A 15,411-nucleotide genomic window follows, 5' to 3' on the forward strand; every position below is an offset into this window, starting at 1 on the left:
TCATCACCCCCGGCAACCAAATTTTAATTTAATTTGTTAAGTTTCCTTTAAACATTTCTTTTGTTAATTTACACGTTTCATTCTTTGTGCCCCTCTAAAAAGGGGGCACAGGCTTGACTTTTAGTTGGCATCATTTGAAGAGAGTTAGCTCAGACTCGAAGATAACAGGCTCTGCCCCACACGCAGGCGCACTTGGACTGCGTGCAGCTGCGACCTGACGTCACTGAGGGGGGCGGGGTCTGTCCTCGCCTGACGTCACGGCGAGAGGCATATATGGTCGTGTGACGTCACCACGGCAAGCAATGGCGCGCGACGCGGCTGAGGCGGTTGGCGAGACGGTGCTGGCCGGGGACCTGCTCACTTTTCCCGTCGCACCCGGCGACAAGCTGCTGTGCGGGCCCGGCCTGCGGCGCCAGGGTCGCGCACACGCCTCCGGCTCCGGCTTGGCCGCTTGCAAGTGTGGCGTGGTCCGCCGCAAGGAGCCCTCCGTCTACTGGGTGGAATCGCAGCAGAAGCGGGTGAGCGGGTGGCTGCTGGCGCAGGCTGGAGCCTGGGCCTTGTGGCGGCCTGAGGCCCCGGGCCCCGGGATGGGGATACCTGGGGGGGGGGGAAGGAGGCCCGAGGCCCCAGGCCCCAGGCGGTTATGGCGGTTCATCGCATTGAATGTTTGAGGTAGCCCAGCGCACGCGGCACGGGACCCTGCTAATGTTCGCTCATAATGTTTACACCAGCCCCTGATTTCCGGGCCTCCCTCTCCCATCAAGTGCGATCACCAGTAGGCGCCCTGCATCCGCTCCATCTCCATCTGTGAACAGCCGTGGCCCAGTGGGTGGCACACTCGCCTCCGAGTCAGAAGGTTGTAGGTTCAAGTCCCACTCCAGGGACTTGCGCGCAAAAATCTAGGCTGACACTCCCAGTGCAGTACCTCAGGTGGAGGTAAAAAAATCCCTTGGCACTAACAAGAGCAGGGGAGCTATCCTTGGCCAATATTTATCCTTCAATCAACATCATAAAAAAAAATTATCTGATCATTATCCCTTTGCTGTTTGTGGGAGCTTGCTGTGTGCAATTTGGCTGCCACGCTTCCTTCATTACAACAGTGACTACTACACTCTTTTTAAAAAGTACTTCTTGGCTGTAAACTGCTTCGAGATTTCTGGTGGTCGTGAAAGATGCTATATGAATGTTGAATCAGACTAGCTGCAGCATAATGGAGATGTTTTTGGGCCCATTCTGCCTTTAGTTCATGTCCTAGGCGATGTCCTTTAATCTTTTTCTTCACATGTAGATTCACTGACTGTTGACACCCCTCTCTCTACAAAGTGATCACTGCATCCAGGGTTTCCACAGTTCCTTTTGACTCCTGCACCATGGCCTGGCTTTGTCGCTGTTGTAGTAATGTGCCAATGTGATGCTAAGCTATTGCAGAAATTCATGATGGGAATTTACTGCCTTTGATGCTACACAGCACAGTAAATGCACCAATATGACAGGGTAACTCAGTCATTAATTGTGATGCTAGTTCTATAATCTGATATGCACACTTAACACATCATTAGAGTGGACTGGGAACATAGATTAAAGGCTAAGACAGTAGATAAGCAGTGGCAGATATTTAAGGAGATATTTCAGATCTCAGCAAAGATATATTTCAGTGAGAAAGAAAGACTGAGAAGGATGAACCATCGTGGCTAGCTAAGGAAATTAAAGATGGTATCAAATTGAAAACAAAAGCATACAATGTTGCGAGGATTGGGACATTTTTAGAAATCAGCAAAGGATGACAAAAAAAAGATTGATTTGAGTAAACTAGCAAGAAATATAAAAACAGACAGGAAGAGCTCCTACAGGTGTATAAAAAGTAAACGTTGGCCCCTTAGAGGATGGGACTGGGAAATTAATAATGGGAAACATAAATATTTTGTATCGGTCTTTACGGAAGAAAAGCATCCCAATAATCAAGGGGCTATAGAGGGGGAGGAACTTAAAACTATCACTCGAGAAAAGTACCAGACAAACTAATGGGACTAAAGGTGGACAAGTCCTCTGGACCTGATTGCTTGCATCCTATGGTCTTAAAAGAAGTGGCTGCAGAGATAGTGGATGCGTTGGTTGTAATCTACCAAAATTCCCTGGATTCTGGAGAGGTCCCAATTAATTTAAAACTGCCAATGCAGAGGAGGGCAGAAAAAGGAGTGCGAGAGCTATAGTGATAGGGGATTCAATTGTAAGGGGAATAGATAGACGTTTCTGCGGCCGCAACTGAGACTCCAGGATGGTATGTTGCCTGCCTGCTGCAAGGGTCAAGGATGTCTCGGAGCGGGTGCAGAGCATTCTGAAAAGGGAGGGTGAACAGCAAGGTGTCGTGGTGCATATAGATACCAGCGATATAGGTAAAAAATGGGATGAGGGCCTACAAGACGAATTTAGGGAGCTAGAAGCTAAATGAAAAAGTAGGACCTCAAAAGTAGTAATCTCAAGATTGCTACAAGTGCCACGTGCTAGTCAAGAGTAGGAATCACAGGATAGCTCAAATGAATATGTGGCTTGAAGAGTGGTGCAGAAGGGAGGAATTCAAATTCCTGGGACATTGGAACCGGTTCTGGGGGAGGTAGGACCAGAACAAACCGGACGGTCTGCACCTGGGCAGGACTAGAACCAATGTCCTAAGGAGAGTGTTTGCTAGTGCTGTTGGGGAGGAGTTAAATGAATATGGCAAGGGGTGGGAACCTATGCAGCGAGACAGAGGGAAGTAGAATGGGGCAGAAGCAAAAGATAGAAAGAAGAAAAGTAAAAGTGGAGGGCAGAGAAACCTAAGGCAAAAAGGGCCACATTACAGCAAAATTCTAAAGGGGCAAAGTGTGTTAGAAAGACAAGCCTGAAGGCTCTGTGCCTCAATGCGAGGAGTATTTGGAATAAGGTGGACGAATTAACTGCGCAGATAGCAGTTAACGGGTATGATGTAATTGGCATCGCGGAGACATGGCTCCGGAATGACCAAGGCTAGGAACTCAACATTCAGGGGTATTCAACATTTAGGAAGGATAGACAGAAAGGAAAAGAAGGCGGGGTGGCATTGCTGGTTAAAGAGGAAATTAATGCAACAGTAAGAAAGGACATTAGCTTGGATGATGTGGAATCGGTATGGGTGGAGCTACGGAATACCAAGTGGCAGAAAACGCGAGTGGGAGTTGTGTACAGACCACCAAACAGGAGTAGTAAGGTTGGGGACAGCATCAAACAAGAAATTAGGGATGCATGCAATAAAGGTACAGCAGTTATCATGGGTGACTTTAATCTACATATTAATTGGGCTAACCAAACTGGTAGCAATGCGGTGGAGGAGGATTTCCTGCAGTGTATTCGGGATGGTTTTCCAGACCAATATGTCGAGGAACCAACTAGGGAGCTGGCCATCCTAGACTGGGTGATGTGTAATGAGAAAGGACCAATTAGCAATCTTGTGCGAGGCCCCTTGGGGAAGAGTGACCATAACATGGTAGAATTCTTTATTAAGATGGAGAGTGACACAGTTAATTCAGAAACTAGGGTCCTGAACTTAAGGAAAGGTAACTTTGATGGTTTGAGGCGTGAATTGGGTCGAATAGACTGGCAAATGATACTTAAAGGGTTGACGGTGGATAGGCAATGGCAAACATTTAAAGATCACATGGATGAACTTCAGCAATTGTACATCCCTGTCTGGAGTAAAAGTAAAACGGGGAAGGTGGCTCAACTGTGGCTAACAAGGGAAATTAAGGATAGTGTTAAATCCAAGGAAGAGGCATATAAATTGGCCAGAAAAAGCAACAAACCTGAGGACTGGGAGAAATTTAGAATTCAGCAGAGGACAAAGGGTTTAATTAAGAGGGGGGGAAATAGAGTACGAGAAGAAGCTTGCCGGGAACATAAAAACTGACTGCAAAAGCTTCGATAGATATGTGAAGAGAAAAAGATTAGTGAAGACAAACGTAGGTCCCTTGCAGTCAGATTCAGGTGAATTTATAATGGAGAACAAAGAAATGGCAGACCAGTCGAACAAATACTTATGGTTCTGTATTCACGAAGGAAGACACAAATAACCTTCTGGAAGTACCAGGGGACCGAGGGTCTAGTGAGAAGGAGGAACTGAAGGATATCCTTATTAGGTGGGAAATTGTGTTAGGGAAATTGATGGGAATGAAGACTGATAAATCCCTGGGGCCTGATAGTCTGCATCCCAGAGTACTTAAGGAAGTGGCCCTAGAAATAGTGGATGAATTGGTGATCATTTTCCAAAGAGTCTATCGACTCGGGATCAGTTCCTATGGACTGGAGGGTAGCCAATGTAACACCACTTTTTAAAAAGGGAGGGAGAGAGAAAGTGGGTAATTATAGACCGGTTAGCCTGACATCAGTAGTGGGGAAAATGTTGGAATCAATTATTAAGGATGAAATAGCAGCGCATTTGGAAAGCAGTGACAGGATCGGTCCAAGTCAGCATGGATTTATGAAGAGGCAATCATGCTTGACAAATCTTTTGGAATTTTTTGAAGATGTAACTAGTAGAGTGGACAAGGGAGAATTAGTGGATGTGGTGTTTTTGGACTTTCAAAAGGCTTTTGACAAAGTCCCGCACAAGAGATTGGTGTGCAAAATCAAAGCACGTGGTATTGGGGGTAATATACTGACGTGGATAGAGAACTGGTTGACAGACAGGAAGCAGAGAGTCGGAATAAACGGGTCCTTTTCAAAATGGCAGGCAGTGACTAGTGGAGTGCCGCAGGGCTCAGTGCTGGGACCCCAGCTCTTTACAATATACATCAATGATTTAGATGAAGGAATTGAGTGTAATATCTCCAAGTTTGCAGATGACATTAAACTGGGTGGCGGTGTGAGCTGTGAGGGGGACGCTAGGAGGCTGCAGGGTGAATTGGACAGGTTAGGTGAGTAGGCAAATGCATGGCAGATGCAGTATAATGTGGATAAATGTGAGGTTATCCACTTTGGGGGCAAAAACGCAAAGACAGAATATTATCTGAATGGCGGCAGATTAGGAAAAGGGGAGGTGCAACGAGACCTGGGTGTCATGGTTCATCAGTTATTCAAAGTTGGCATACAGGTATAGCAGGCGGTGAAGGCAGCAAATGGTATGATGGCCTTTATAGCTAGGTGATTTGAGTATAGGAGCAGGGAGGTCTTACTGCAGTTGTACAGCGCCTTGGTGAGGCCTCACCTGGAATATTGTGTTCAGTTTTGGTCTCCCAATCTGAGGAAGGAAGTTCTTGCTATTGAGGGAGTGCAGCGAAAGTTCACCAGACTGATTCCCGGGATGACAGGACTGACATGAGAAGAGACTGGATCAACTGGGCCTTTATACATTGGAGTTTAGAAGGATGAGAGGGGATCTCATAGAAACATATAAGATTCTGATGGGATGGGACGGGACAGGTTAGATGTGGGTAGAATGTTCCCGATGTTGGGGAAGTCCAGAACGAGGGGACACAGTCTTAGGATAAAGGGTAGGCCATTTAGGACTGAGATGAGGAGAAACTTCTTCACTGAGTTGTTAACCTATGGAATTCCCTGCCGCAGAGAGTTGTTGATGCCAGTTCATTGGATATATTCAAGGGCCTTGTGGCTAACGGGAACAAAGGGTATGGAGAGCAAGCAGGAAAGCGGTACTGGGGGAGTGATCAGCCATGATCTTATTGAATGGTGATGCAGGCTTGAAGGGCCGAATGGCCTACTCCTGCACCTATTTTCTATGTTTCTATATAAGGGAGGGAGACAGAAAGCAGGAAATTATAGACTGGTTAGCCTAACATCTGTCGTTGGGAAAATGCTGAAGTCCTTTATTAACGAAGTAGTAGCAAGGCATTTAGAAAATCATAATACAACCAAGCAGAGTCAGCATGGTTTTATGAAAGGGAAATCGTGTTTGACAAATTTGCTAGAGTTCTTTGAGGTTGTAATGAGCAGGGTGGCTAACCAAAGAAATAAAGGACAGTCTCTAATTAAAAACAAAGGCACACAACGTGGCCCAAACTAATGGGAGGATAGAAAATAGGTGCAGGAGCAGGCCATTCGGCCCTTCGAGCCTGCACCGCCATTCAACAAGATCATGGCTGATCACCCACCCCAGCACCTCCCCCCACGCCTCCACACCGACCCCCCCCCCCCCCCCCCCGCCGCAAGGACCACATCCAACTCCCTCCCGAACACATCCAATGAACTGGCATCAACAACTCTCCGCGGCAGGGAACTCCACAGGCCAACAATTCCCCGAGTGAAGAGGTCTCTCCCAATCCCAGCCCCAAACAGCCCACCTCCCCATCCCAAGAGCGTGTCATTCCCCCGGCTCTGGACCCACCCAACCCAACCTGAACCTGCTCCGTCCCGTCAGAATCCTTCCCAAATGCCGAACGCCCCCGGATGTCGAGCCCCCAGCCCTGGCCACCCCGGAGCCACGCCCCCGCGACGCCAACCACACCACATCCACCAACCGCCATCTGCGCAGTCAACCCGTCCACCCCACTCTGAACACTCCCCGCACCGAGGCACAGAGCCCCCAGGCCCATCCCTCCAACACACTTCGCCCCCCCAGACCTTCGCTGCAATGTGGCCCCTCCTGTCCCCCTACCTGGGTTTCTCCGCCCCCCGCCTCCACCACTCTGCCCTCTATCCCCCGTCTCCCCTCATCTTCCCTCTGCCTCCCCGCACAGGCTCCCATCTTGGGGGCGGTAACCTTCTGGGGCAGGGAATTTTAGCCCCCAACGTGGAAGTCCTGCTCCCGCTGCAGAAGATTGGGAAGCTTTTAAAAGCCAGCAAAGAATGACTAAAAAAAAATGATTAAGAAAGGGAAGATAGACTATGAAAGTAAACTAGCACAAAATATAAAAACAGATGGCAAGAGTTTCTATAGGTTTATAAAAAGGAAAAGTGGCTAAAGTAAATGTTGGTCCCTTAGAGGACAAGACCAGGGCACTGGTAATGGGGAACATGGAGATGGCAGAAACTATGAACAAATATTTTGCATCAGTCTTTATGGTAGAGGACACTAACAATATTCCAACAGTGGTAGTCAAGGGGCTATAGGGGGGGGGAGAGCAACTTATCACAATCACTAAGGAGTGGTACTCAATAAGATAATGGGAATAAAGGCAGATAAATCCCCTGGACCTGATGGCTTGCATCCTAGGGTCTTAAGAGAAGTAGCAGCAGGGATTGTGGATGCATTGGTTGTAATTTACTAAAATTCCCTGGATTCTGGGGAGGTTCCAGCAGATTGGAAAACTGCAAATGTAGTGCCCCTATTTAAAAAAAAAAAAGGAGGCAGACAAAAAGCAGGAAATTATAGACCAGTTAGCCTAACATCTGTGATTGGGAAAATGTTGGAGTCCATTATTAAAGAAGCAGAAGCAGGACATTTTGAAAAGCAAAATTCGGTCAGGCAGAGTCAGCATGCGTTTATGAAGGGGAAGTCATGTTTGACAAATTTGCTGGAATTCTTTGAGGGTGTAACGAACAGGGTGGATAAAGGGGAACCAGTGGATGTGGTGTATTTGGAATTCGAGGCATTTGACAGGTGCCACATAAAAGGTTACTGCACAAGATAAAAGTTCACATGGTTGGGGGTAATATATTAGCATGGATAGAGGATTGGCTAACGAACAGAAAACAGAGTTGGGATAAATGGTTCATTCTCTGGTTAGCAATCAGTAACTAGTGGGGTGCTGCAAGGATCAGTGCTGGGACCCCAACTATTTACAATCTATATTAACGACTTGGGGAAGAAAGGACCGAGTGTAACGTAGCCAAGTTTGCTGACGAGACAAAAATGGGAGGAAAAACAATGTGTGAGGAGGACACAAAATCTGCAAAAGGACATAGGCTAAGTGAGTGGGCAAAAATTTGGCAGATGGAGTATAATGTTGGAAAGTGTGAGGTCATACACTTTGGCAGAGAAAAATCAAAGAGCACGTTATTATTTAAATGGAGAAAGATTGCAAAGTGCTGCAGTACAGTGCGACCTGGGGGTACTTGTGCATGAAACACAAAAGGTTAGTATGCAGGTACAGCAAGTGATCAGGAAGGCCAATGGAATCTTGGCCTTTACTGCAAAGGGGATGGAGTATAAAAGCAGGGAAGTCTTGCTACAGCTATACAGGGTATTAGTGAGGCCACAGCTGGAATACTGTGTGCAGTTTTGGTTTCCATATTTACAAAAGGATATACTTGCTTTGGAGGCAATTTAGAGAAGGTTCACTGGGTTGATTCTGGGGATGAGGGGGTTGACTTATGAGGAAAGGTTGAGTAGGTTGGGCCTCTATTCATTCGAATTCAGAAGAATGAGAGGTGATCTTATTGAAATTTACAAGATTATGAGGGGGCTTGACAAAGTGGATGCAGAGAGGATTTTTCCACTGATGGGGGAGACTAGAACTAGAGGGCATGATCTTAGAATAAGGGGTCGCCCATTTAAAACAGAGATGAGGAGAAATTTCTTCTGAGGGTTGTAAATCTGTGGAATTCGCTGTCTGAGTTGTGGAAGCTGGGACATTAAGAAACTGTCTTAAATTTATTCAAACGATAAGTGGTTATGGGGATCGGGCAGGGAAGTGGAGTCAGCCATGATCTTATTGAATGGCGGAGCAGGCTCGAGGGGCCGTATGGTCTACTGCCCCTATTTCTTATGTTCTTATAAGCGGGTACCAATGGGTGTGTGGTGTATTTGGATTTTCAGAAGGCATTCGATAAGGTGCCACATAAAAGGTTATTGCACAAGAGCTCACCAGGTTGGGGGTAATATATTAGCATAGATCGAGGATTGACTAACTAACAGAAAGCAGAGAGTCGGGATAAATGGGTCATTTTCAGGTTGGCAAATTGTAACTAGTGAGGTGCCGCAGGGATCGGTGCTGGTTCCTGAACTATTTACAATCTATATTAATGACTTGGATGAAGGGACCGAGTGCACCATCGCCAAATTTGCGGATACAAAGATGGGTGGGAAAGCAAGTTGTGAGGAGAAAACATAATCTGCAAAGGGATATAGATAAGTTGTGAGTGGGCAAAAATTTAGCAGATGGAGCATAATGTGGGAAAATGTGAGGTTATCCACTTTGGTAGGAAGAATAAAAAAGCAAATAATTAAATGGGGAGAGATTACAAAATGCTGCGGTACAGAGGGATCTGGGGGTCCTTGTTCATGAAACACACAAAATTAGCATGCAGGCACAGCAAGTAATTAGGAAGGCAAATGGAATGTTGGCCTTTATTGCAAAGGGGATGGAGTATAAAAGCAGGAAAGTCTTGCTGCAATGGTGCAAGGTGTTGGTGATGCCACATCTGGAGTACTGCATACAGTTTTGCTCTTATTTAAGGAGGGATAAACTTGCATTGGAGGCAGTTCAAAGAAGGTTCACTCAATTGATTCTGAGATGAAGGGGTTGTCTTATGAAGAAAGGGTGAGTATTTTTGGCCTATACTCATTGGCGTTTCGAAGAGAGGTGATCGTATTGAAACATAAAAGATTTTGAGGGGGCTTGACAGGGTAGACACAGAGAGGATGATTCACCTCACGAGGGAATCTAGAACTAGGGGGCATGGTTTCAGATTAAGGGGTCGTTCAATTAAAACGGAGATGAGGAATTTCTTGAGGGTCATGAATTTTTGGAATTCTCTAGCCCAGCGAGCTGTGGAGGCTGGGTCATTGAATATATTTAAAGGGAGATAGACTGATTTTTGAATGATAAGGGTCAAGGGTTATGGGGAGCAGGCAGGAATATGGAGCTGAGTCCATGATCAGATCAGCCATGATCTTACTGAATGGCGGAGAAGGCTCGAGGAGCCAAATGACCTACTCATGCTCCTATTTCTTATGTTATCACCGTGCTTAAGGTATGACAATTGGCTTCGGTGTCCCTGGGTATAAGAGATAATCAGCCTGCATCTATCCATCGAGCCCTGCTGGAAGTGGAACTGGATGAATGTTGGGTGAAGACAACATTGGATACAGCAGTCTTGCATTGACCCTCCTTCCCTCCCCCACCCCCACCCATTTTTGTATTTTTAGTTAGCGGGCTGCCTGAGAGATGAAAATAAGAGTCCCCAAATCGTCGAGAGCTTAGATGTCAGTTGGCAATGTCCAAGTCTTGGGAGCCTGAAGTGTGTGTGGGGGGTGGGGGGGTGCATTACTAAAGTCGAGCCAGCTAAAACCATACAGCTTATCAGCACAAAAGAAGGTCCTGAAGAACCAGTGTTATCAGCAAGATAATATTTAGCCTAGTTATGTCTCTTATGGATCAAAAGCACGAGCTCCCTGGAGAAACATAGGTAAGTTTGCCTCAAACAAAATTCTCAAGAATACCTTGGTGGTTCTTAGCACAGATTTCCAATAACACTAATATTCATTGGCTCTCTAGAGCACTTTTAAGGAATTGAGCAGCATTGTTCCAGAATATGCAAGTATAATCAATCCTGTATATCATTGATTGGAATTTGCTGATGTAATGCAGAGCAGATCCTATCCGGACAAGAATTTAACATGATTGAGTTATTGCCTTTTTTCCCAGTATGTACCGGCTAAAGGAGAATATGTGATCGGAATTGTGACCACAAAGTCTGGCGATATATTCAAAGTTGATGTTGGAGGAAGTGAGCAAGCCTCGTTGTCATATTTAGCATTTGAAGGAGCCACGAAGCGAAACCGACCAAATGTCCAAGTAAGAATTGTTTTTCTTAGTTTGAATAAGATAGACCAGATTAGATTAAATACTTTAGCTATGAATACCACTGCAAACATTAAGACACATAGGGCCCAAATTTCCACATGATTTGCGCCTGATTTTTAGGAGCAACTGGTGGAGAACGGACTATCTTAGAAATCGCAATTCTCCACTTTTTTTTCTGCAGTTCTAGTCAGGTAGAACAGTTCTACTTTGGAACAGAATTTTTTCTTCAAAAGGGGGCGTGTCCGGCCACTGATGCCTGATTTCAAAGTTTCCACAGTGAAAACGTACTCCAAACTAAGTTAGAATGGAGCAAGTGAAGATTTTTGTAGAACTGAAAAAACCTGTTCTACACATTAAAAAATCAGGCGCGGGTTACAAATTAGGCGTCCAGAACGAGGTGGGGGGGGGAAGGGAAGTCATTAAATTCTACAATAAATGCTTATTTATACTTCTACAAATATTATACAAATAAATCCAACCTGAATAAACATAAGAAAAGATTAAATAAACCATCTTCCTACCTGTGTGAAAGTGCTTCAGGCACGGAGAATGCTGCAGGCATTCGTTCCCGGTGGGGGGGGGGGGGGGGGGGGGGGAACAGCCGTTTCATTCCTGTGGAGGGGAGGGGGGAAATTAAACAGCCGTTTTGTTCCCGCGGGGGAGGGGGGAGGGGGGAAGGAGGAAGGAGACAGTGAGAAGGCTGCAAGTGCTGATGGCAATGTGCTTTTATTAAAAAATGTTCAAAAATTAAACAGCTACAAAGAACTACAAAAATGGCCGAGTGCCAATGTTTTTTTCACACTGAGCATGCGCGAACGCTCCAACGCGCACGCACAGCATTGCCGGCAGGAAAAAAACTAATTTAAATAGTACTCGCCTCCTCCCACTTACAAAATCGGCGCGAGTGTAGGCTCTGCCCGCCTGGCAGACAAGGAGCTGCAGAACGCTCCAGAATTGCGAGGTTTTTTTTAGGCGCAAAAAACGGGCGCCCAGCTCGGAGGGGCGCCCGTTTTTTATCGTGTGGAAACTTGGGGCCCATAGGCTGGTGCTGCAATATAAACAGTCATTTTTACGGTCTCTATGTAATCATAAATATAAAGTTTAGCTCTTCAGCAGTATGGATGGTTTAGATTGATTCAAGATAATACTCCCAATAATGTTTGTCTCAACTACTTGGGCAGATGGCCCACCAACTGCAACAAGCCGGTGGAAATTAGCAATTTTTAGAACATCTTTTTATAGCTGCTTATTCACTCATTCCAGGTGAACAGTGCAATTCTAAAAAGGCTGTTCAGATATTCAGGAATTCTACCAAATACTGTTGCCCTCCAACAGCAGAAAGGTCAAAATCTTGGACTCCCTATCTCCAGATTCCTGGGATGGGGGATTGTCCTAGGAGGAGAGATTAAATAGGCTAGGCCTTTATTCTCTAGAGAATGAGAGCTGATCTCATTGAAACATACAACATTCTTGCAGGGCTTGACAGGGTAGATGCAGGGAGGATGTTTTCTCTGGCTGGGGAGTGTAGAACCAGGGGTCACAGTCGCAGAATAAGGGGTTGGCCATTTAGGACTGAGATGAGGAGAAATTTCTTCTCTGAAGGTGGTGAATGTTTGGAATTCTCTACCCCGGAGGGCTGTGGATGCCCAGTCTTAAGTATATTCAAGACAGAGATCGATAGATTTTTGCATATTAAGGGAATTGAGGGATATGGGGATAGTGCAGGAAAATGGAGTTGAGGTAGATCAGCCACGATCTTATTGAATGGAGGAGCAGGCTCGAGGGGCCGAATGGCCTACTGCTGTTCCTAATTCTTATGTTTTTATTCACAGTTGTGCCCACCAGTATGATCTACACCTATCACTTCTCTGCCACAGGAGTTGGTCCAATCAAAAATCACACTCCAATGTTGATGTCAAAATAAGATTTTAAACTATTATTTTCAAAAAATTACATTTTGCAATAACATGATTAAATGTACACATTGAATTGTTCTTGAATCTTTTAATATATAGAAAAGTATTTGGATACAGGCCTTAGCCTGTTTCTAAAACTACGGTTTCAGCTGAATGTTGCCAGCCACATCCCTGCACTCCAAGCCTGTCAAGTTTGGAGAATTCCCTAGTGTGTATTAGTAGCTTTCTCTGAGTTGAAGCAGAGGATGTTGACTATTGTGAGTTTCTTTGCTTTTGCTAAAATACTTAAAACACAGCAGAGATTAACTTCTTATAGCTTTATTTCAGGCAAGTTTCATGTTAAAATATAAAGAACTGCTTTTCACTTATGAACTGTTCAATTTTACCTCTCGGATGTTAAACAGTACCTGCGATTTACACCACCTCTGTTTTCTTTTGACATTGAGATAGAAAAAATAGATTGTTCATCAAGAATGGGTTTTAGTTTATGTAATTTAATAAATAATATGGAGCACCTCTAACTACCCCAAAATAAAGGTCGCAATGGGAATTTTTTTTTTAAGAATGCTTCCAAGATGGGTTCCTAGGGCAGCATGTTTCCATTCTAACAAGGAAAGCATTGCTTGATCTAGATCTTGGAAATGAAGTGGGGCAACTAACTGATGCAAGAGTAGAACACAAGGAAATGGCTACCACACCAGATTTAGGTTCAATGTGACAATAGAAAAGGATAATGAGTCAAAGGTAAGGATGCTGGACTGGGGGAAAAAAACAGCATGGATTTGTTAATGTCAAGTTCTATTTGACAAATTTTATAGCGTTCCTTCATCATCATGGTAAGGGGAAGAGAAAAACAAGGCTGGAGTAGCCGGAGATGATAATTGTTACTTGACAGTAGATGTTAAATTGTAAGGATGTCTCTGAGAATTGATACAAACAAGTCCAAGAAACAGGAAAGGCTTGTGCCAGCTGTGGGAAATACTGAGCTGGGAGCAGCGAACTTTATTTACACGGTTTGGGGTGGGTTTACCTCTGGCGAATAATGTACATTTTAAAAATAATGTTAGCTTGATAATCGCAAAAGTTAACTGTGATTAATTGACAGCCATACTTGAAATGTTAGCTTTTTTGACCTTTGTTTCATTGTTGCAGGTTGGAGATCTTGTTTTTGCACAGTTTGTTGTGGCCAATAAAGATATGGAACCAGAACTGGTTTGCATTGACAGCTGTGGTCGATCCAACGGAATGGGAGTGATTGGGCCAGATGGATTATTATTTAAGGTTTCACTGAGTATTGCACGCAAGTAAGTTAAAAGCCTGGAAATTGCGGTCGGAGGCTTGCCGCCCGCGTACGCCTCCAAACCGCAAGAAAACTCCATACTTATCTGTTGGCTCTGGAGCTTCGTACTCTTGCAGTCCTGGGCCTGCAGCCGGACGCCTGCCTAAAGGCCCATGTGGTTCGCAAGCATCCCTGGGATCACGTGGGCCAGGCCAATCGACCAATTTATGTATGAAATCCCCACAAACATGATAAAACCGCCTAAAAAATACAATTTCACAACACACAAAAATAAACGATCATGGGTTCAAAATTAATTAAACGTTTAAAATAATGTTTTTTTCAAAAATAAATGAACATTTTTAACCAGGACAAAATTGACAAACTAATTTTAAATGTAAGTGAATTTTTAAACCATTTATTAAAAAAAAATAAGAATTAATATTTTTTTCCATTCATACACTGGTAAAATAAGGCCTTTTCCCTACTTTTACCAGGCTTAAGGTTTTGGTGAATATTTGGTGGGCAGTAGTTGAGCTCATAGCCTAACTCTGCGGCAGCGAAAGTGAATTTCCAGCAGGTGGGTACGATCTGTTAAGGAAACCTGACCGGTCGCAAGTTCTGGGTTTTCACGCATCACATGCGGAAACCCGGAACTTGCGGGACACTTGCAAAGGTTCCGATAAATCGGGGTCATTAATTTGACAAGATTCTGAGCGCTTCACTACCAGCCAACTGCCTAATTATATTTTTAATTCTGAATTACAGGCTACTTTCTCCAAACTGTGAAGTCATCAAGAATCTCGGAGAATTGTACCCATTTGAGATAGTGATTGGAATGAATGGACGGATATGGGTAAAAGCCAAAACAATTAAGCATACGTTACTAGTAGCTAATGTGTTGGAGAGCTGTGAGAACATGACCACAGAGCAAAGGAAATGTGTCTTCAAAAAACTGTCTGAAAATGTGCCATGACTCCCAGGCATGTGATTCAGTAAGAACATTGGCAAGTTGGACAAATAGGCCCTGCACACTTGTTGAAGAAACAAACGATGCTGGAAGAAAAGAAGTCTGGATTATAAAATGAGCAGTTTACCTGATGACTTTATGAAAGTAATAAATGTATTGGTTTAGATCTTGGAATTGTGCAAACATTTTTAAAATATTTAATTAACAAGTCATGACAACTGTTGAACTCTTCAAAATATTTTAAGGATACAAAATGTTGATGGTCAAGACTGACTTCTTCCTGTAGAGTAGTTGAATGGACGGTCCTGATCCGTCCAATAAATCAGACCACAACATAATGGACCAAATAGGAATGTATTCCGGCTGTGCTCCAATGAAAACTGGAAAGAAAGTAGAACACTCTTGAGGCAAATGATAGTTTACCCAGTGCCTTACTGTAATTTAAAAAGCCACATGGTTTCTGAATTTGAAAATAACACTGAAAAGGTAAATTTAAAAAAATTGATATTCAGTAATATTTAATTATAATTT

At 44.4% G+C, this 15,411-nt stretch overlaps 1 protein-coding gene across 1 annotated transcript; it reads left to right on the plus strand.

The window, feature by feature from the left end:
* The first annotated feature begins 272 nt into the window (after positions 1-272).
* Positions 273-15,054, plus strand: LOC139249361 (exosome complex component RRP40-like). The gene is made up of 4 exons (XM_070872354.1): positions 273-518; positions 10,557-10,706; positions 13,784-13,935; positions 14,679-15,054. The coding sequence occupies exons 1-4, from the start codon at positions 303-305 to the stop codon at positions 14,884-14,886; spliced, it is 726 nt and encodes a 241-aa protein (XP_070728455.1). The 5' UTR covers positions 273-302; the 3' UTR covers positions 14,887-15,054.
* Positions 15,055-15,411: the final 357 nt, after the last annotated feature.

The sequence above is a fragment of the Pristiophorus japonicus genome, chromosome 2 (assembly GCF_044704955.1).
Source record: "Pristiophorus japonicus isolate sPriJap1 chromosome 2, sPriJap1.hap1, whole genome shotgun sequence".
NCBI classification, from domain to species: domain Eukaryota; kingdom Metazoa; phylum Chordata; class Chondrichthyes; family Pristiophoridae; genus Pristiophorus; species Pristiophorus japonicus.